The sequence below is a fragment of the Palaemon carinicauda genome, chromosome 1 (assembly GCF_036898095.1).
Source record: "Palaemon carinicauda isolate YSFRI2023 chromosome 1, ASM3689809v2, whole genome shotgun sequence".
Classification (NCBI taxonomy): Eukaryota; Metazoa; Arthropoda; class Malacostraca; order Decapoda; family Palaemonidae; genus Palaemon; species Palaemon carinicauda.
In genome coordinates, this window is record NC_090725.1 from 111227049 (window position 1) to 111250731 (window position 23683).

Consider the following 23683-nt stretch of genomic DNA (forward strand, 5'->3'; position numbering starts at 1 on the left):
GACTGGCCATATATATACATATGATCAGCGCCCAAGCCCCCTCTCTACCCAAGCTGGGACGAAGGACGGCCAAGCAATGGCTGCTGATGACCCGGCGGATAGACCTATAGGCTCCCCCAAAGGATGGTGAGGTTGCAGCGACCAAAGTAACGTGAGTTTGAGTGGGACTCGAACCCCTGTCTAGCAATCGCCAGGCAAGGACGCTCCCACGAGGCCACCACAAGCGTAAATGAGTGTTCCTATTATAAAATAATAGTACATGATTTTTATCTTTATTTTTTGAGAGGCTGTCTCCCCGTCAAAGGCCAAACCAAGGTCAGACTTCTGTACACCTATGACCTTTCACCACTGAGTGGCTGGCTCATGGCCAGCGCTGACCTCACTGCAGGTGCTCGTAAAGAAACACCACTTTCCTTCTCCGAGTTTTCACCTATTACATTTTAGGCTGCTTGATACATATTTTTTTAAGGAAATAATGCCTCTCTCTCTCTCTCTCTCTCTCTCTCTCTCTCTCTCTCTCTCTCTCTCTCTCTCTCTCTCTCTCTCTCTCTCTCTCTCTCTCTCTTTAATCATTTATTTCTTTTTATACTTGAGGAAACTTGAATCCAGTTTTATAATGTTAAATTGTGGAAGTATTAAATGAATTAGTAATTAATGAAAGGCAATGCTTGCTTTTAAAACATAATAAGACAGGTCTCTCTAATTGAAAAGAGAGACTATTTTATCAATGTTAAGCACTTTCATAAGTATATGTTAAATGGATAGAATTGAATACACTTCGCCATATTTTGAATTTAGTGTTCGAGTGTATAGTATATTGTGTATTTGTGGAAATCTTCCTACGTAATGTGAATGCGAGAATAAACTATAGGTTGTAGTTATTAAATGCTATATTTTATTAGCAGTGAAACATTAAGATTCGAAAGTTTTGGTATATGAAAAACTCGTTTGTCAGAACAACATTCAAAGATTTTTCGCCTAATGTTACGAAAAATACTCGGGATACGAATCTAATTTGCGCGGTTAGGTTAGGTATGTTGAATGCTTCGAATGTATTTGGCTCTTTCATTCTATTCTATAAGAAAAAATGTTACGAAATCCACTCCTGAACTAATTTATTTCCTATCCTGAGTTATTAATACCAGACGTTCTGACTTGCAGCGAGTGTTTTTATGTTGAACAGGCTGACATAAGTCTCTTCGTGGATTATATATGACAGATCTATAGAGATATTTTAAAATACTTTTCATATTTATTTCCAAATTTCCTTTACCCACTGGGCTAACTTTCCTTATTAAAGCCTTCAGTCTTAAAGCATCTTGCGTTTCCCCACTGGGGTAATTTTCCCTGTTGAAACCTGCGGTCTTAAGCTTTCTAATTAGGGTTGTAGCTTAACTAGTGATAATAATAATTACTGTACATGAATTAGCCGCCTTCACTGAGAATTTCCAAAATCAGGGTTATTTCATGTTTAATGTATTTTTATACTTATTAGTATACGAAGTTCACAATTTATTTTATTAAGCGTAGTCGAAGGCTTTTCAGTGTTTTCAATATCCATTGGACCTTTGCTCAGGAACTTGTCCACAGCAAATAATCACAGTTAAATGGCTTGGTCAGGTCCCTCGCAGTTATTAGTATTATTTTGGAAAATTATTGGTAAAATGCAAAAGAATAAGTTTACTTTAATTCTGTTGCGTTTTTGTTAATTTTTAATTTACTTCACTTTTGTATCTATTATTATTATTATTATTTATTATTATTATTTATTATTATTATTATTTTCTAAGCTACAACCCTAGTTGGAAAAGCAGGATGCTATAATAACAGGGTCGCCAACAGGGAAAATAACCCAGTGATGAAAGGAAACAAGGAAATAAGAGAATTCTCAATTAATATAAGAGATTTCCAGAGCTATAACAGCATTAAAATAAATATTTGAGATATAGGCCTAAGCTATAAAAACTTTAAACAAAATAAGAGGAAGAGAAATAAGATAGAATTGTGTGCCCAAGTGTACCCTCAAACAAGATAACTCTACCCCCAGTTCAGTGGAAGACCATGGTACAGAGGCTACGGCACTAACCAATAATATAAGGCATGATGGTGTAGTTAAAAGCAAAATGTGAGAGAGTATTGTCTTTTGCTCTTGATATAGATCATGGACGTTATTCCGTACTACTAATCGTTACTTCACTTCTGTCGAATTCAGTCCAGTCCCTCTGATTTGGAATGGTGTCTTGATTTCTTATGTGCTAAAAATGCCCCTTTTAATGAGTTTCAAATGAAACTAGAAACTTTAAATACTTACTGTTACCTGGCCTTGTGCACGTTGAATTTTATACTTTTTTTTGCTTCACAGATTTGTGCATTTTGTAGCTTGTAGTCAGAGCAGGTTATTCCTTAGACTGGTTCATTGAGACCAAAGTTGATAACACTTATATGGAATATCTAGTGGTGAATTTATCTGGTAGAGAGCACATCTCTCAAATGACTAAATCTGTTCCTAAGGAATTGGATGCACAGTACTGTATAGAAGTAATGCTGATGATAACTCTGCTTATCTCTGGTATTACAGCATTTTGAGGGGCTTATTAGTGTCATTAATTTGTGGAAAATTCTTTATTACACCTTAAACTCATACATGGTTCCTCCTGTCTTCACCTTAAGCTGACTTTTCTGACTTCTGTATAGGTAGGGTATCCGTCTGTGTTCTGTCAAAGATTAGGAGGAAGTACCATTCAGTAGACCCCTTCAGTGTGTGTTCTGTCAAAGACTAGGAGGAAGTATCATTCAGTAGGCCTATTCAGTCTGTTTTTTGTTGTCAAGACTACGAGGAAGCACTATTCAGTAGACCTCTTCAGTCTGTGCCTGGCACATTCAGTAAATCTATAAAGTGTGTGTTATGTCTATGACTAGGAGGAAGTGTCATTCAGTAGATCTCTTTAGTCTGTGTTCTGTCGAAGACTAGGAGGAAGTACCATTCAGACCTCATCCCACATGCTTTGTGGAAACTGGCTTCTCTTTTGTTTATTTGATTCAATCACTTTCAATTGCTTCTACTACTATGCTATGGAATAGCCTCTGTTTTTTTTCCCCTGACTATAAGCTGTGGTTGAAGACTTGGGAGGGTGGGTAATGGCACCCTATCAGTACCAATCAAACTTGAGAGTCCTTCATCAGGTAAGGAGGGACTAAGATGAAAAAAAAATCCCCATGGTTTCATTTTAGATGTTGGCTACCACCCAAAATTGAGGGAGGTGCTATGGTAGGTAGATAAGTCTTCATTCTTTTAGAAGTAGTTTTGTTTGTTAATTCAACATGCCTAACTATTTTAATCATGAACATGGAGTTCACTCGTTGGATATTAAAGCACAAAGTTTTGAATCAAAACAGACCTGTCATTATATATTACAGTAGATATTTACAGTATAGATTATTCGTATTCATTATCTGTTAATTGAAAATCGTACAATTTGAACACACTCAGTCGAGAGTTACTTAGAAATAGACTTGAGTCAGTCTATAATAGACAGGTCATAGTTCTAGACCTGGTATATATTTTAAAGTTTTAATATATTAACCAAAGTTTGAAAACTAAAACCTGTTCACCACAGTTAAGCCATAATTATGAGATTTCATTGGTTGTAAATTTGAGTTCTTATTTTTCTATAAAGTTGATTAATAAATGATCCTAGTGTTAACGAATTGACTGTTTAGTTCTATATGGGTGGTAAGATTATGGAAATTAATAAATCTTGGTTACATATGGTTAAGTGTGTTGATATTATTTATAACCTCCGCCAACTTGGAAGGAAGTTACGTTTTCAACCTGTTTGTGTTTGTGTGTGTCTGTTTGTATGTGAACAGATTGCTTGCCACAATTTTAATCGCAGAGAAATGAAATGCGCAGGGATTAACTATTGTTTAATAAGTTGGAAATTATTACATTTTGAAAGGTCAAGGTCAAGCAAATTGTCTAGTTCATGTAATCAGCTGTAAATTTGGACATCATTGTTAGACACTTCAAACTTGGTTCATATTTGAGTGTATGAAAATCCATGCCAATTATACATGTCAAGGTCAAAGGTGAAGGTCGAGTAAAAGTTTGAGTACCCCTCTAGTTTTTCTTTTAAATGCTGAAGGGCTTCCCTGATGGTGCCAAAAGTAATTTACTGAAGATCAGAAACAAGATAAGGGAATCTGTTCTTTTACCCAGGGACTGGAAAATACCAAAAGTTCCAGTCTGAAACCCAAATAAAGATACTTGGCAAGATGGAAGCAAGTCACCATCTACAGACCAATAGCTCCTGTTGGTTGTCTGCAAGCTGATGGGGGAAAATGACAAGTACCTTGAAAGCATTAGGTAATATCTCCTTTTCCACTTGGTTTCAAAACATCAGTTTCATTTGTCCTCTGCTTGGACTTGGATATCATATCCAGCAAGGATTAACTAAAAGAGATTGTAGACTACTGTATAGCCAAGTTCTTTTTTGTTTTAAGAAGGTTGTTTATATTTTTCTTTTTGTCACTGAGCCATTCATTAAAGTACTGTGGAAGTGAGGACTGCAATTTACCAAAACATTTTTGCAGGCCTAGAGTTCTAATCTTGGTGGTACTTGTGTTGCAATGAAAAATATTGCTATGTTCTACCTTGAGGAAAATTTCAGAATTCGTAGTGTCACTTTGATATACTTCTGTTAAGGAGAACAGAAATAAGAATAAAATTTAATAAAAATGAGGCATGAGTCCAGGTAGTTTCTGAGAATGAATAAGGAAGCTGAGGAAGAAATTGCTCCGTACTGATTGGATACCAATAAAACCTCATGGTAAATTGTAAACCAAGAAATGTAAACTATTACACCAATCATCAAGGATTATAAGAATAAAGAATAAATATTTCTCACGGATCTAGGCTTACTCTATGAAGGGCTGAACGATAAACGGATTTTGAGCGAAGCGTAAAATCTATTTTTGGGTGAGATAGCCATGACGTCCTGATGGAAGGTTCCTTCAGTAGCTTCCTAGGGTATATTTAACTACAGTGGATATTCCCAGAGAATTAAACTAAAGGTTATCACAGAATTCTAACTTCTGGTGCGAGTACCCTAAAGGTTTCCCTCTAGGATATCGTATATCAACAGGGGACGCATGCATTAACACGCCACATAGCTATCTGCACCCCATATAGAGTTAACACTTCAATATGGAAAGGTGGAGAATAACTGGGGAGCCGTTCCACAGTTACACTCATCCGTGGCTGCTTTTGGTACTCGAGACGTAAACAAACGGGCGCCATTGCTAAATGACATCACGTCCGTCCTCATCCTGAGGCCAGCTCCATGATACAGCAGGACAGGGCGGGGCCTGAAAGGCTGGACTAGAATAGACGGGAGGGTCCATCAGGACGTCATGGCTATCTCACCCAAAAATTGATTTTTCGCTTCGCTCAAAATCCGTTTTTTGGGCTCAAGCCATGACGTCCTGATGGAAGTGACCAGAGAATTAATGTATCGTGGAAATTTTCCCTTTTTTATGCAAGTGCCAAGGGCTTCGAATAGAGGTATGTAACTTGTCCTTACTAGAGATTCCGTGAAGTACCAGCTTCCTGCCCACCTGGCAGAGAAGTCCTGGTGGACCATACTAATATCTCGAAGCGATCATTGAAGAGCTACTCACCCTGCGGAGAGTTCGTGCAGGACTCGGAGACAAGACATAAGGTTAATATTCGGGTAGGAATATTATCAAGCATAGGTAAGTGATTAACATTTACTACACTCCCTGGAGGAGAGATCAATCTGGTCTCGAAGGCCGGACGAAGGTTAATATTCAGGTAGGAATATTATCAAAGCATGAGTGAGTATATAATACCATTATATATATATTATTCTTCTCTTTCAGAGGAAAATGGGTAAATGAAACTGACAATCGTATATTTCATAATAAATAATAGGAGCGGAGAGAGACGCACATGTAATAAAAGACATTTTATTTCAAAGATTGCAGATTATTGTGATAACAATTGCAATAATAAATGTAAAGTTTATTTACAATAATAAAGAATAATGTACATAGAAAATAAAGACTTCAATCTTGAATCTGAAAAGAAATTTCACTTTTAGAAACACAAGTTCCAGAGGAACGTCAGTCTTTTTCAAAGAAAACACATCATGCCCTAGAGCATGTGGCACTCATGTAAAGTCTGACATTTCACCTTGGAAAGAACAGTCTATTAGAAACACTAAGTGTCCATGACATCACTATGTATCACAAAACGGTCAACACAGACACCCGTAGAGTTAGTCCCAAGTAACTCGCTGTTCTATGCAGAGTTAAACGGCAGGTTTCATAACACTACCTGCGGCTACCACGAAATGTTTAACTTCGTGCACTTGCTTTGCGTAGTGCTTGAAGAAAACAAGCGACGATTTCCATCCTGTGAAGCTCTTGAGGCTTTCGAAATCCATGCTCTGGAAGAAGTTCAGAGAAGACGCGACTTTTCTAGGATCATGACCTGCGGGTGTACTGTCAGGATCCGCTCTGCGAATGAAGTAGGTGATTTTCGCTCTTAGTTGTTTCAGTGACAAGTCACTACCCGATGTTTCTCCTTTGAAGAGTTGTCCTCCACCGAAGTCTGAAGTTCTTCGAAGATAGACCTTAAGACTCTCCACTGGGCATAGAGAGACATCTTCCTTCAGGGAGCAGATTCTCCAAGGGCCCCATCTCTTGGTGGGTAGTTCATTTTTAGAGAGAAACGTCGGATCGGGGAAGAGGGTAAGTTCTCCTGTATCTGCGAATGGGATATGACCCTCTTCTCTTGATAATGCCACTATTTCACTGACTCGGTCTCCCGAGGCGAGAGCAAAAAGGAAGATAACTTTTTGAGTCAAGTCTTTTAGAGGGCACGAATCGTTGTACAGGTTAGAGGCAAAATGGAGCACCTTGTCCAGGGACCAGGAGATAGGTTTTGGTGGAGGTGCTGGGCGTAGTCTAGCGCATGCCTTTGGTAATTTATTGAAGATATCACTGGACAGATCAATCTGGAAGGCGTACAGGAGTGGTCTAGTCAAAGCCGATTTGCAGGTGGAAATCGTGTTGGCTGCTAAGCCTTGTCCATGAAGGTGAATGAAGAAGGACATACAAAAATCAATGGTGATTTCCGTAGGATTTTTTGCCTTGACGAACGAGAGCCACTTTCTCCAGGAAGATTCGTATTGCCATCGTGTAGATTCAGTCTTGTATTCCTCGAGGAAGTCTAGACTTTTCTTCGAGATTCCAAACCTTTTCTTTGCGGCTAAGGAGAGAAAATAATGAGATGAAGGTCCCTGACTTTCAGTGATGAAGCGAAGACAGTCGACTTCTGTACTTGTTGGGAGAGAACTGGGCCCGGTAGGGGAATCAGCGTGGGCTGCAGCTCCAGGACCAGAGGGTACCAATTGCTCTGGGGCCACTTGGGAGCCACTAGGGCCGCTGTCCCTTTGAAGGTTCTCAGTTTGGAGAGGACTTTCAGCAGAATGTTGGGGGGAGGGAACAGGTATATCCTGGATCATCTGTTCCAATCCAATGACATGGCATCCACTGCTTCTGCCTTGGGGTCCTCGTACGGGGCCACATATCGAGGAAGTTGATTGTTGTCGCTCGTCGCGAAGAGATCGATCTGAAGTTCCGGGACTTGGTGAGAGATGAAGGAGAATGACCTTGCGTCTAGAGACCATTCCGACTCTATTGGGCTTGTCCGTGATAGAGCGTCCGCCGTCACGTTGCGGAATCCTTGTAGGTGAACTGCAGACAGGTGCCATTTCTTCTTTTCTGCCAAACGAAAGATCGGAAGAAGTACCTGATTTAACTGGGGCGATCTAGAGCCCTGACGAGTGAGACATCTGACTACCACCGAGTTGTCCAGAGTCAGACGAATGTGGATCGAGGGAGGCGGGTAGAGTTTCTTCAGGGTGAGAAGAACCGCCATGGCCTCCTAGATGTTGATGTGAAACGTCTTGAATAGGGGAGACCATGTTCCTTGAACCTGTCGTTGGTGGGAGTGACCTCCCCAACCCTCCAGTGAAGCGTTCGTGTGGATGTTGATCGATGGAGGCGGGTGTTGAAGAGGAATGGACCTTTTCAGGGCCTTTGCTTCCGACCATGGCTTTAAAAGTGAGCGAAGTCTGTTTGGAAGCCGTCTCTTGAGGTCTCTTCGAGCGATGGATGCGAAACGGCTCCAGACTCCTGCGGCATCCTTTAGCTGTGCGCGAAGCACTGGGTTTGTCACAGAGGCGAACTGTAGAGAGCCGAGAACTTGTTCCTGCTGTCATCTTGAGATCCGTTTGGATTTTAGAAGTCTTCTGACAGACCCTGCTATTTCCTTCCTTTTCTTCTGTGGAATGGAAAGGCGGTGTGACTGAAGATCCCAATGGATTCCCAACCATTGGAACTTCTGAGCTGGAGATAGGCGAGATTTCTCGGTGTTTATCTTGAATCCCAGATGCTCTAGGAACTGGGTGACTTTGTTGCAGGTTCTTACACAATCTTCGGGCGATGTCGCCCAGACTAGCCAGTCGTCTAGGTAGGCCATCACTTGGATGCCCTGAAGACGGAGTTGTTGGACGATGGCGTCTGCCAGCTTGGTGAAGATCCGTGGAGCCACGTTGAGCCCGAAGGGCATGGTCCTGAAGGCGTAACTTTTCCTTTGGAGTCGAAATCCTAGGTAGGAGGAAGCGTAATGATTCATTGGAACGTGCCAGTAGGCGTCCGCCAGGTCTGTGGAGACCGTGTAGGCTCCTTGAGGTAGAAGGGTCCTTATTTGTTGCAGAGTCAGCATCTTGAACTTGTTGTTCGCAATGAACTTGTTGAGAGGGGATAAGTCTAGAATGACTCTGGGTTTGTCGGAGTCCTTCTTGGAAACGCAAAATAGTCTCCCTTGGAACCTGGTTGACTTTACCCTCCTGATCACCTTCTTGTTCAAGAGTTCTAGGACATATTCTTCCAGGAGGGGGGTTGACTGTTGGAAGAATTGCTGGAAGGATGGGGGTGGTTGAGTCCAGCTCCAGCCTAGTTCCTTCTTGACGATGCTGTGCGCCCAGGGATCGAAGGTCCAACGATCCTGGAATTAGCGGAGTCTTCCTCCCACCGGAAGCACTTCATTGCTTCTGGTGTCCCGAGGGTTTGCCACCTCGGCCGCTAGCTCCCCTTCCTCCTCTGCCTCTGGAGGGACGGCGAGACGAATCTCTGCCGGAACCTCTGCTTGAGCCCCTACCTCTGGGACGAAAGGTAGTAGCGTGTTGCTCATATGCAGGGGTAAAGACCGGTGACTGCGACACCACTGGTTGGAGGACCAACTGAAAGGTCTGTTGTGGCTGTGTGGCCACTCGGGGAGTAGCGGTACCCGGAAACTGTCGTCTCTGTTGACGTTGTTGGGGTTTCGGCTTCTGAGGTTTCCTCTTAGCCTGAGGGCCATCGTCCTGAGAGGATTTCCTCTTCCTTGACATGCCCCACTTGTGGAGAAGGTTCCTATTCTCCGTGGCGGCCTTGTCTACAATCTCTCTCACCAGAGAGGAAGGAAAGAGATACTTACCCCAGATGTTGGCGGAAATCAGCCTCCGGGGTTAGTGTTTCACCGTCGTGTTGGCGAACACAAATTCACGACAGGCTCTGCGAGCCCTAGTGAAGCTATATAGGTCCTTCGTCACCGTTGCCAAGTGCGATTTGGCTAGGACCATATAAAAGTCCGGGACTCTAGTATCCCCGGCCATAAGTTCTAGCTGTACCTGGTGGGACAGCGACGCGGCAAGCCTCTCCTTCGTATCCTGTTTCCTACGAAGGAGGTGATCATTTAGCCTTGGGAGGTCCTCATTAAATTGACGACCGGCTACGTCAGGCTCTAGTTTCCCTACCGTGAAGGTTGACTGGACGTCTTTCCAGTGCCTATCATCGGGAGGAACAGTAAGGGAGAAGGGTCTGCACTCCTCCAGTGCAGGGCAAGGTTTCCCTTCCTCCACTGCCTTTAAGACCGCTGTGAAGGCCTTTTCGATGAAGGGGAAAGTCGCAGCATTCGGCGCAACGAAGGTTGGATGCTCCTTGCTAAGCGCCGGCATCTTGGAGTTGGTGAAACCCTTACTCTTCACCGCCTGGGCTAACATAGCCTGGGCCTTCGCGAGATCGAACACGATAACCTCCTTTGGTTCGGTCTCTTCCTTTGAGGCTGGTTCGGACCTGAGCCGGACGTAACAGTCCGGATGGTTCGGACCTGAGCCGGACGTAACAGTCCGGATAAGCCTCGAAATTTGGGAAGAATTCCACTTCTTCCAGCAAGATAGAGCCAACCCTTTCACTGATGTAGATTTTTCCAGTCGTGATTGGCAAATGCTCAGCATATCTCCATGGGTTAGCTTCCGAGCAAGTGGGGAGGTCCTTAACCGAAATCCGTTTCGGTTTAAGATTAACTAGAGTAGTACGGAATTGCTCCTGGGTTTCTCGTAGTTTTCTTTCCATGAGGGCTTCAAGCATCTTGAAGACCTCCTGAGTGGCCGATGGAAGAGGGTCCGGGGTGGCAGAAGTCGAAGGAACAGGTTCCTCGGACGGTGTAGGAGTTGCTGCGGGAGTAGGAGCGGGAGCGACCTCGGTCTCCGAATCAGGGTATTCGACCTGATCTTCCTCATAGTCGAGTTCCTTGCCCATGAGGTTCTTCTCAGTCTCTTCTGACACTTCTGACATACGTTCCACGTTATCGGAATCTAGATGGCACTCATGCATGGACTGGGCCATGACAATATCAGCTTCCACCACGATCTGGACGGTGGGGATCTAATCACGGGGGACCACAGAGTCTTTGGATGCCTTTGGGAAAAGCAAGGCCCTTAAGTCTTCGTTGGCGAGATACGGTCCGGTGGCGTTCTTCTGGAAGCCACGCACCCATTTGCGTAGCTTCTCTCGAGCGTTGTCCCTTGCCTCCGCAGAAGGAGGATCGTCGAACGCCTCGACCAAACGACTCTTGCAGACTGTGTAGTTCTGCGGATCCCAATACTTCAAGTCGCCTTTCTTGGCGGCGCAGGGGGCGTGGGTCCGGCACGCCTTGTGCCCGTAGAAGTCCGGGCGCTTCACCCCGCAGAAGTTGCTTTCACACTTCATATACTCCTCCTGTAAAAGAAAGAGATCATGAGTACATGGAAAGCATAAGAATGACTTGCATTACTCTAAAATTAAGATATCTTAATCTAAATTTCTAAACTTTAAATTAATTTACAAGGCATTTTACTGCTTGAGAATAATGAGCGGGAAAGGAAGTAGATAGACACATACTTGTGAATCCCGCCCAGTCGGTTACCGTAACCTTATCTGTAGGCAATTTCTTTTGTGGCCGAAGGTCACAAAACGGGAATCCATATGGATAAGCCGAGCTAAGCTTCTAACAAAAATTGCCCGCAGGGTGTAGCAGGGTCTGAGACCACTCGGATCCCTGGAGTAGAAGGGGTATAGGAGAAACCCTTTATTAAATGTAGGTTCCGGCAATCAGCTGCACTAAGACACACAGAGTATGCTGGAATATTGTAATGTGCAATCAAACAGCATAGCCACAATCTTGGATGGTAAGACAATACCTATATATGGAAGTGGCCAAGCCATCTGGCTGCAGCATTTTGACTGTCGGCATGTTGTCGGTAGGTATGGGAAGGGGTGCATGTCCCTTAACGTCTCAGGAGGGTTCCGGCAGACCGACGGCACACCGGAGGCCGGCCCTGCAGGGTTGAAGGCATCAAGACAGACACACTGAGTATCTAAAGTATAATACCATCGTAGCGACCGCCGGCAGGGGGCGGAGGCTCCGGCAGCCGAAGGCTGACGGCCTGGTTAGCTTGGATCAATTCATAAGATAGATATGTATATGGTTGTATACCTAGACCGCCGGCAATCAATGCCGGCACGCCGGTGGCCGGCTCCGGAGGTCGCCCAGCCGTTACTAGGTAAAATGAGGGGTGGGACGTTGGCTGTATGTCGACGGAAGGCGGCAGCCTCCGGCACACGGAAGGCTGACGTCTTAGAGGGGGAGGGCATCTTATGAGAGAATGTCACCTGAGGTAGTGGCGGTTATCGCCGGCAGTAGAGGCGGCAAGGGACCGGCACCAGGATAGAAAGAGAAAGGTAAGGAGGGATGGAAGGGGTAAGATCTCATACCCCTCCGGCATCCCTCCGGAGAGAGTGCACTCATGATAGGAGTGGATACTCCTAGCATCCGGCGGCAGGGAGCCGGCAGTCGGCCAGGTGCCTGGGGTAACCCAAGGGAGGGTTAGAGGGCACTCAAGAGGGGGGAATCCCCCGCTGGCCGGACCGCTGCCGGCAACCACCCCCATAGAACGCTATGAAGGGTATGTGTACCAGAGCGGCCAGCTCAGCAGGAGAACAATGTTAGCCCTACCACTCCACCCAAGGGAGGGGTTGTAGGACTAAGGACAGATGTGTGTAGGCAAGCCTAAACCAAAGGGATAGGTGGGGAGGGGGAAGAAAAGGGGTCTTTCTATAGAGGAGAGACTGTATGAGAACGACCACCAAGGTAAGGGAGAACGCTCCCTAACCTAGGTTAGATAGCCCAGAATGAGAACGGTACAGGAGTACCGTCTCAAACTATAATAGGGCAGAGTCAACCCCCAGAGCTTAACCTAGGGAAGGAGGGCTAACTCCTAGGCTAGGAAAGCTTGAAAGACACATCGCAAGTTGCAGGGAGGAAGGAGTAACCCAACCAGGTGCAACTGAGGAAGGGCAGAGCCGTTCCTTATTTCTCGGTCCGACCCTAAGGGAGGGTCATTCCCCTAGGGTAGGCAGAGAAGCGAAAAATATTGTTTGTAGCCAAAATTCCCCCATATAGAAGGGGAAGCAAGACTACACAGAGGGAATGCCCGCAGGCAGGGGGGATAGGGAGCATATAGGGGTTCCTACATTAGGTTAGGATGGAATGATACACAATCACCACAGTCCCCTATATGGTCCCCGAAGGCGAAAACACTTACATCACAGTTAATAGTATGTTTAATAATGCCACAATCTTCATAACTTAACCTAGGAACACTGGTAAATATCATGCATGAAAACAAGCACTAGGCTGTCCAGCCTAGGGGCTAAGCTAACGATCTAGTATGGGGTCGAACGGCGACCGTGTCTGATGAGCGCTAAAACACGATATAAGTAATTCCTAGCTCTAATAATATTAATTAGTTAAATGACCGGAGAGGGCTGTTCTGGCTAACTAAATAAAGCATGCAACATGAACAGCGACGCCATAAGATGGCTCGTCCGGTATCGTCACAGCTCTGCCACGAAACTCAATATTTTACGAAAAGTAGAAGTTACTTTACGGCTAGAGCTTATTTAAACAATACTGGGACCTGGTACTCAACTTTCCAGAAGAAGGCGAGGCTGAAGGTAGCGACATAACGGCGATGTAAGCAGATGAAAAACGCACTTAGGAAAATCCGACTTAAGCGAGAAGCTACAGGCAGAAGGAAAGGACGGACATTTAGCCATTTAGCAATGGCACCCGTTTGTTTACGTCTCGAGTACCAAAAGCAGCCACGGATGAGTGTAACTGTGGAACGGCTCCCCAGTTATTCTCCACCTTTCCATATCGAAGTGTTAACTCTATATGGGTTGCAGATAGCTATGTGGCGTGTTAATACATGGGTCCCCTGTTGATATACGATATCCTAGAGGGAAACCTTTAGCGTACTCGCACCAGAAGTTAGAATTCTGTGATGACCTTTAGTTTAATTCTCTGGGAATATCCACTGTTGTTAAATATACCCTAGGAAGCTACTGAAGGAACCTTCCATCAGGACGTCATGGCTTGAGCCCAAAAATAGACTTGTTGCTATTATCCTTTGGTATGGCCCTCCTGTGGAACATGTGCAAGTACTATCCTGTTGCCTGAGAAAACATTTGTGATAATACTGTCTAAAAAGCAGCTATCATACGTTTCATATCTTAACTAGAACATCCATAGTTTGGGTATACCGACCGTGTCCATCCACATTATTGAATATTTTTCAGATGTCTTACACTGCAACTAGTTCATGCATATGCTGATTTTTGCATCTCCCATAGAGCCATTTTAAGAATAATTTTCTAATCAAGACTTAGTTTTACAATCTTTTTTAAAAAGACTTCTAACATATGTTGATATTTTCAGGTTGGTGGCACGGTATATGCTGTAAATGAAAATACTTTCCTGATCAAAAATTTCATGTACGATGGAAACGGTCAGGACACCTTTTTCTGGGCCGGTTCAAGACCAAGACCTGGGCCACAGGGATTCATTGTTCCAAATGAACTTGGAAGGTAAAGTATACAGTATTTATTAGTGCTTTTATTTTGAGCTATCCATGGTTTTTATAATATTGATGTGCAAGCACTTCATTCCTTGTTCTTATCATTCCTTACAGATATATAATTTTAGTTTTTTAATACTAACATTTTCTTAATTGAATAATGCCATGTTAATGTTCAGTATTAATATTATTAGCTAAGCTACAACCCTAGTTGGAAAAGCAGGATGCTGTTAAGCTCAAGGGCTCCAAGAGGGAGAAACTTGTGCAATAAAATCAAACCACCTGAAAGCGATTGGTGAGCGAACTAGAATTCCTGTAAATGGAGTTTTTAAATACATCACTAGCTTTAGCTTTTTATCAGTCAATACTAATTTAAAAATAGTTTAAGTTTTATATAATGTAAATGTATTTGACTATGAATCACATCATAGAATATAGAATTTTCTACTGTATTATAATAGCACCTTAGCTTACAGAATGCTTCATGTGTTGAATCTAAAGGATGTCCGGTTCTGATAACTTGGTGCTTCATGTGTTGAATCTAAAGGATGTCCGGTTCTGATAACTTGGTGGGTTAGAAGAGACCCTTTAGCTATGGTAAGCAGCTCTTCTAGGAGGACACTCCAACGTCAAATCATTGTTCTCTAGACTTGGGTAGTTCCATAGCCTCTGTACCATGGTCTTCCACTGTCCGGGTTTAGAGTTGAATTGCTTGAGGGTGCACTTGAGCACACTATTCTGTCTTATTTCTCTTCCTCTTATTCTGTTAAACTTTTTATAGTTTATATAGATTTATTTTAATGTTATTACTCTTAAAAAAAAATTATCCTTGTTCCCTTTCCTCACTGAGCTATTTTCCCTGTTCCCTGGGCTTATAGCATCCTGCTTTTCCAACTAGGATTGTAGCTTGGCAAGTAATAATAATGATACTAAAATGGAAAAAGCCCCTTTTCGTATGCAGAACTGTAAATGTATTGTACTTGGAAAAGTTAGTTTCAAGTTTGTGGACTAGGCTTTGGGGTATATAGGGCCTTAGGATATCAAGGAATTTCATTTAAAAATGGAGAATTGTCTACCATCAGCAAAGAAATACAGTAACTTACATGGAACTTTGCACAGATGGTACATATCAATGTGTATGTATTTCAATTTTTAAACCTACATAAGTAAACATCTTGGAGAATTACTGAAGTAAATTGGCTTGAAAAATTTTGGGAGATGTTTTAATAAAGGAGTAAAAGTTCTTTAGAACTAAAATATAATATTTATTTACACTGCATATTTTCAGAAAGAAGGAATGACATTTGGTATACTATATAATATTGCAAACCATTTGGGAACTATTCTCAGGATTTTATCTTTTGTCATGATGTGACTTCCTAATGGCTTACTAAATTTTCTCCTTTTTACTACTACTACTAACAATGATATTTAAAATTAATCTAGAATCCCTGGCTTGGCTCAAAAGTGTGCTAGTCTGCTCAGATGATGACCTTAACATATTTAGTAAAAGTTTATGAAGCTCACCACTACCAACCCCGAAGATTTTGGTAGTAGCCTGAGTTGCATTTCATAATAATCCCCATGGTAATCCCCTAGTATGGCCCTCTCTGAACGTTTGTCTGAACTGCAAGATTCATCTCTTACCTGTGCAGTCTTTCGGAGAATGTGTCCAGCCACAACGATTGTTAAAATCACAATCTTGCCTTCGAATCGTGATACAAAGAGGATGGCGATCTTTATAATCCAGCAATAAATTTCTCAGTAATGAGCACAGGAATGCATAGTGAATCCAGTAGAGGACATTCCCCTATTACTCAAAAGGTATATAACACCTTGGAGACCCAGGATTCTCGGTAGAACTACACAAACACTTCACAACACTGTTGTAAAGCCTGAAGGAATGTCAGGGTGACGATGAACCAAATCTCTTTTTGCCATGTACAATAACCTATAAGGAAACATGGCAGAGCTACCATCATATAAAAGGGACTTTTTAGCAATAAAATAAATTTTCCTTTAAAAAGCTATTTGAATCGTGAAATATAATATTTCCAATTTAAAATAAATTTTTGAATATACTTACCCGGTGAATATATATATCGCTTACGTCTCAGACGGTCGACAGATTCCAAACACTCGCGAGTGATCGCCATGAAGGTTGCTGGGTGTGCCCACCAGCGCCGACTTTCGGCCAGATACCGCATATACTTTTCAACCAATTCAGTTCTTCTCAGTCCGTAGGGTCTCTATCGGGGAGGAAGGAAGAGCCTTTAATTATATATATTCACCGGGTAAGTATATTCAAAAATTTATTTGAAATTGAAAATATCATTTTTAAATATTAAACTTAGCCGGTGAATATATATATATAGCTGATTCACACCCATGGTGGTGGGTAGAGACCAGTATTAAAACAATAAAGGCGTATATGCTCAAGAGTTTTTGACAAATATTCATAAAACAAACAAGTATAGGTACATGATAAGGAAGCTGACTCTGATGAATACTCTGACTCATTAGTCCGCTATCCTTATGAAGCCCAGCGATCCTCTCAGGATGCTGAAAGACTTCAGGAGCTGTTATAATCAGGGTGAACACCCCTACAACAGGACCTCATCAATACCCTTAATCTGGGCGCTCTCAAGAAACAATATTTTGACCACCCGCCAAACCAAAAGATTGCGAAAGACTTCTTAACCTCCCGTACAACCCAAAACAAGATTAAAAATTTCAAGAGAAGATTAAAAGGATATTGGGATTAAGGGAATGTAGTGGTAGAACCTTCACCCACTACTGCACTCGCTGCTACGAATGGTCCCAACGTGTAGCAGTCCTCATAAAGAGTCTGGACATCTTTCAAGTAATATGAAGCGAACACTGACTTGCTTCTCCAAAAGGTCGCGTCCATAATACTTCTAAGGGATCTATTTTGTTTAAATGCTACTGAAGTTGCTACTGCTCTAACTTCATGAGCCTTAACTTTAAGCAAATTACGATCCTTCTCACTTAAATGAGTGTGCGCCTCTCTAATCAATAGTCTAATAAAATAAGACAACGCATTCTTCGACATAGGCAAAGAGGGCTTTTTAACGGAGCACCATAAAGCCTCTGAAAAACCTCGCAGCGGTTTAGTTCTAGATAAATAAAATTTAAGAGCTCTAACGCAGCACAGCACTCTTTCAACTTCATTCTCAACAATCTCAGATAGACTGTGAAGTTCAAATGATTTAGGCCAAGGACGAGACGGAAGTTCATTTTTGGCCAAGAAACCAAGTTGAAGAGAACATACTGCTTTATTAGCGGAGAAGCTGATATTCTTGCTAAAAGCATGTATCTCACTAACCCTTTTCACAGAAGCCAAGCTCACCAAGAAAAGTGTCTTGAGGGTAAGATCCTTCAGGGAGGCCGAATTTAACGGTTCAAACCTGTCTGACATAAGGAACTGCGGGACCACGTCCAAGTTCCAAGCAGGAGTAGAAATATGACGCTCCTTGGAAGTCTCGAAAGACTTAAGAAGGTCTTGAAGATCTTTGTTATTAGATAGATCCAAATTTCTATGCCTGAAAACAGAAGCTAACATGCTTCTGTAGCCTTTAATGGTAGATGCAGAAAGGGAGCGACCATTTCTCAGATAAAGCAGAAAATCTGCAAACTGCGCTACAGAGGTACTGGAAGAGGAAATAGAGGAGGACTTGCACCAATCTCTAAATACCACCCATTTAGATTGATAAATCCTGATGGTAGAGGATCTTCTAGCCCTCGCGATCGCTGCCTCCTTCGAAAACCCTCGAGCCCTAGAGAGTCTTTCAACAGTCTGAAGGCAGTTAGACGAAGCGCGGGGAGGCTTTGATGAAATCTCTCTACGTGAGGCTGACGCAGGAGATCCATCCGCAATGGTAGACTTCTGGAATGTCTACTCGCCATAGAAGTACCTCTGTGAACCACTCTCTCGCGGGCCAGAGGGGAGCAACCAACGTCAACCTGGTCCCTTCGTGAGAGGCGAACTTCTGAAGAACCTTGTCTAGGATCTTGAATGGTGGGTAGGCATAGATGTCTAGGTGAGTCCAGTCCAGCAGGAAAGCGTCTATGTGGGCTGCCTCTGGATCTGGAACTGGAGAGCAGTAAGTCGAGAACCTCTTTGTCAGTGAAGTCGCAAAAAGATCTATGGTGGGTTGACCCCATGTCATCCATAGCTTCTCGCACAGAGTCTTGTGCAACGTCCACTCCATGGAGATGACTTGTCCTCTTCTGCTGAGGCAGTCCGCTAAGACATTCATTTCTCCTTGCACGAATCTCGTCAAAAAAGAGATGTTTCTTGCCTTAAATGGAGTTTCCTCTGATCCGTGGACCAAAGACCCGAGCATTCCAGACTGTCCTGTGGCGCTCCCCAACCCAAATCCGATGCATCTGAATACAACACATGGTTTGGGTTCTTGATCGCAATCGAAAGACCTTCTCGAAGTCTGACGTTGCTGTCCCACCAAGTCAGACATGTCTTGACTGAGTTGGAGATTGGGATAGAGATACTCTCTAAGCCCTTCTCCTTATTCCAATGGTTTAGGTGAAATTGGAGAGGGCAAAGGTTGAGTCTCCCCAGAGAGAAAAACTGCTCCAGCGAAGAAAGTGTTCCCACGAGGGTCGTTCAAACTCTTACCGAGCAACTTTTTTTCTCTTGCAAGTGACAGACTTTTAACAGAGCTTGTTCCATTCTTGTGGGAGACGAAAAGGCTCGAAAAATTCGACACTGTATCTCCATCCACAAATAAAGAATAGTCTGGGATGGAGTAAGTTCCGACTTCTCTACGTTCAATATGAGACCTAGCTCCTTGGTTAGGTCTATGTCCATTGAAGGTTCTCCAGACAGCGATTTAATGACGACGCCCTGATTAGCCAGTCGTCAAAATAAAGGGAGGCTCTGATCCCTGAAAAATGTAGAAAGCTTGCTACATTTTGCATGAGCCTTGTAAAAACAATAGGAGCAGGACTGAGGCCGAAGCACAGTGCTCGAAATTGGTACACTACTTTCCCGTCCACAAACCTCAGATATTGTTGAAAGTTTGGATGAATCGGGATGTGGAAGTATGCATCCTGAAGGTCGAGAGAGACCATCCAGTCGCCTTCCCTTACTGCTGCCAAGACAGATTTGGAAGTCTTCATCGTGAACTTTGTCTTGACAATGAACACATTGAGTGCACTTACATCTTAAGTACTCCTGCAGTGAACGTGGCTGCCAGTTCATTGGAGCTATCCCTTATGGCCTTGTTCATGCATGACATAATTTGTACAGCAATACATTGTCCTCTGGAGAGACCTTCTTACTTAAGGCTCCCAGGGACCAATCCAAAAAATTAAAAACTTCAAATGCTCGAAAAACTCCTCCAGGAGATGGTCTAGCTCTGAAGAAGACCATAAAATCTTGGAGCGTCTCATGGCTAGACGAGGAGGAGAGTCCACTAGGCTTAAGAAGTCTCCCTGGGCAGAGGCAGGTACTCCCAAGCCGAGAACTTCTCCTGTGTCACACCAGACGCTTGAGCGAGAAGCTAATTTAGAAGGAGGAAAGCAAAAGCAGACTTTCCTAACTTCTCCTGGATTCCAACCAGTCTTCCAGTAAGCGCATGGCTCTCTTGGAAGAACGAGAGAGAACTGACTTCGTATATGTAGGAGTCGAAGAAAGTCAAGCCAAGAGTAAACTCAGACGGCTGAGAACGTGGAGCATCCGTTACAAAATGAGTAGGACAAAATTTCCCTAAAGAAAATCATAATTTTTTAAAAACAAGGGATTGTTGGACAACCCTAGGTTCCTCCTCTTCTGAATGAATCCCCAAAGGTACATTAGTTGAAAGGGGGTCATCAACTTCATCTTTAGAAGGCACATAATCTGATAAATCTATAGTCTTGCGAGGAGATTTATATTCAGAATGACGTGAAGAAAAAGCCTGACAGGATACATCAACTTGTATATGAACAGAAGTTAAAGTTGGAGGGTCGATGTCATGTTGTGACTGCAGAGAATGTTATTCTACTACACGTCGTGACTGAAGTGACTGACGTTCAAACGTCATGTAGTAACAGTGGTGACCGCTGTTCGATGCTATACCGTGACTACGGTGACTGACCCTCGACGTCACGTCGTGTCTGCGGTGTCTGCAGCTCAACGTCACGTTGTGACTGCGGTGGCTGACGTTCAAAGACTCGGCGGAACTGCAGTGACTGCTGATCAAAGTTATGACTCGACTTAACTGACTGTCGATCAAAGTTACAACGAGATTTATGCTCCGCATCTCGTTTAACAGCAAAGCTGACACTAGGGATAATGTCAGCGTGACGTAACAAATCTCGTTTAGAAGGTTGAAGACCTGAATCACGTATCCCAGAACCGTGACGTACAACAAGCAAAGGATCCTTTCGCACAGGAACAGGATCGTAAAGTTTCATTAAAGAAGAAAGCTTTAACAGCATATTTTGTAAAACACTTAACTTCGGATCAACAGCCCTCGGAATAGATCGTGACGTCGGAAACGTCTGTAAATGAACGTCATCGCTATGAACGGGACTCTCATGATGACTACAGCTAGGACGTTGATCTTGTTCTGAAGGAACTAATTCAAGTTTCAACCGTCTCGAAACCTTACGCCAAGGTTTTTTTAAAAGACGAATCATCGGAAGACGAGGAGAACTTCGTTTCTCCTGTCTTATGGTAAGGACGTGCTTGAAGAGCAACGTCTGATACCTTTGAGGGAATGTCTGTTCGTTGGTTTACACCTCACTCCCTTAGGTCCTACGACATTCCTTCTCCCTGGGGCAGGGGAGCCTGAAAGAGGTCTCGGACTAGGCAAGTGACAAGCACGAACAAACGAACCCTCAGCAACACTGAACATGTTTTTCGCACTTTCTTCACTGATATCGCATTTTTTAATAATTTCACATTAGACATGAATAAAGCTGATTTCTACCTGAAGCACGCAATTCTCCCTTAATCAAAAGGTTAGAGTTGCGAAATATGTCGTATAATGTAAGCTCATTAGTACAAAATGAAACACACATGCAAAAATTAATAAACATATACATACATATAGAATAAAATGGAAATATAAAAAGTTAAAAAGATCAGTGACTGGGGAGGAGACTAAAACTAGTTCACTAAGGACTACGTTTTCAATCTCTCACCGTACAGTGCCTTGGGATGAGAATAGAAACTAGAACGTTTCATCTCTCTCTCTCTCTCTCTCTCTCTCTCTCTCTCTCTCTCTCTCTCTCTCTCTCTCTCTCTCTCTCTCTCTCCCCCCCCCCCGTACAGAGACTTGGGACGAGAGTAAATATCTGAATCGAGAAGAACAACGTTACTTACTCCCAAACTCCTTGTACAGAGACTTAGGACAAGAATAAAGATCAGATCGTCTCTCTCTCTCTCTCTCTCTCTCTCTCTCTCTCTCTCTCTCTTGTCACTCACAAGAGAATGGCTCACTCACTCTTCGCCAATAAAAGGTTATTTGACTAAAGTAAAATACTAAAAGGACTAAGAAATTAAAATTAACATGTTCGTATAAATTAGTATTTTAAAAACTTCAGTTTGTAAGAAGAATGAACAAAACGTCAAAATCGATTTACTCTTTCTGCAAAGTGAAACAGTGATTCTCTCTTTCTCTATCATAACGATAGAGTGCAAACTGCGTAGCATAAATAAACTAAACGTTAGTTCATCTTTGAAAACAGCACGAAGACTATTCAAAGAATAAATTTCTTAAAATATTTTCTAAAAATATTCATCTCATCAAACTAAACAAATATAAAAGTTGAATGGGCTCAACGTTGTTTAACTTCGTTTTCCAAGTCGGGACCGCCTACAAAGAAAAGGCGTAGGTCGCTTATAAACAAAAATATAAAATTTATCTCGGTGTTTAGTATAAATGGAAAGCGAATCGAAGAGGCCTAATAAAGGCGGGCGAGATATAAAATATATAGAGGTAAATCTATAAATATCAACAATAATTTATAAAGTGATAATAATTACTAAAAGCCTTTAACACACTTCCGTACACTGAGGGATGGGTCGGCCATCTTTTATCTATGGAAAATCCAGAGCGATTGAAAAAGCAAGGGTAAAAAAAAAAATTTCTCTCCTTTCAAAAGAATTTCTTTTGAAGATCGTATTGTTTGAGAATAATCCAACACGTCGAAAGCCATATAACCATGAACAAGTACTTCACCAATCAGTAGAAACTTGAGGTTAAGCGCGTGCGGAACCAATGCTGTCACTACCACTGACAGAGAAGAACTGAATTGGTTGAGAAGTATATGCGGTATCTGGCCAATAGTCGGCGCTGGAGGGCACACCCAGCAACCTTCATGGCGATCGCTCGCGAGTTTTTGGAATCTGTCGACCGTCGGAGACGTAAGCTATATATATATTCACCGGCTAAGTTTAATATTAAAAATACATTCTCTTAGCCAAATATGGATGTTAGCCTTCTGGTAGTGTTCTAAACATGATGAAGCCAAGCAGTAAGAACAATTGGTGGTGTAGCCTGTGATTTTATCCTTCTGGAAGCGTTGCGGCAGTACACTGTAAGAAAGGCATATTTTATTTCAACACGAGCTGAAGGATGTCAGGGGGGTTTTCGTAATGACGTGGCAAGTGTTCAAGACATTAAATACTCAAATAAAAGAGGAACACTATTAGTGAAAGAAAAGGGTTGATCAGACATTTTACCAGTTTTGAGAATGAGGCATTGCAGTATGAATATTTGGGAAGTTCATGGAAATAATCAGCATCTAACAATAGAGAAATTGAATTACTATTTGTTCCGTAACTGGAATACAAACCACTCTATTTAATAGGGGTATTACTTTCGGCATTGCTGAAATGACGAGCCATTAATTTTTAACGAGTGTTTACTACCGCTAGTTAGCGGGGGTAAGGGAGGGTAGCTTGCTACACCCCCCCCCCTCTCACACACCTGTGCTTGAGCTCACTTTGCTCTCGGCTCGGATGGTAGTCGGACGTGTCCGCTTTCATCCTCGCCATCATTTGGCAGCCATTTAATGCTTTTTTGCTTTTTCTTTTCTAGTTTTGTGCGTGAAGTTGGCCTCTGCGAATATGCGCACCTGCCCTGGGTTTCCCGACCGCCCCTGTGGAACATTCATGTCGGCGGTCGAGACCGATCCTCACGCCCTTTGCCCTTTCTGTATTGGCCAACGGTGTGATAGCAATAACAGGTGTAGGGAGTGGTCTACCTCCCAGTGGGAGAGGTTTTCGCGACGACGGAAGAAGAAGTCCAAACGGGATATTTCTCCATCGAAGGTTTCTTTGAAAGGAGAAAAACCCAAGGCCTCTTCTTCCGTTGCCCAAACCTCCTCCAAAGCTCCCACTC

At 42.9% G+C, this 23683-nt stretch overlaps 1 protein-coding gene across 3 annotated transcripts in view; it reads left to right on the top strand.

The window, feature by feature from the left end:
* The window catches only part of knk (protein Skeletor knk), a 186034-nt gene that overhangs the window by 69602 nt on the left and 92749 nt on the right, over positions 1–23683 (top strand). For all 3 annotated transcript variants that reach the window (XM_068384030.1, XM_068384033.1, XM_068384038.1), the window contains one exon: positions 14171–14319. In XM_068384030.1, coding sequence (XP_068240131.1) covers positions 14171–14319 — 149 coding nt within the window. The remainder of the gene's footprint in view (positions 1–14170; positions 14320–23683) is intronic.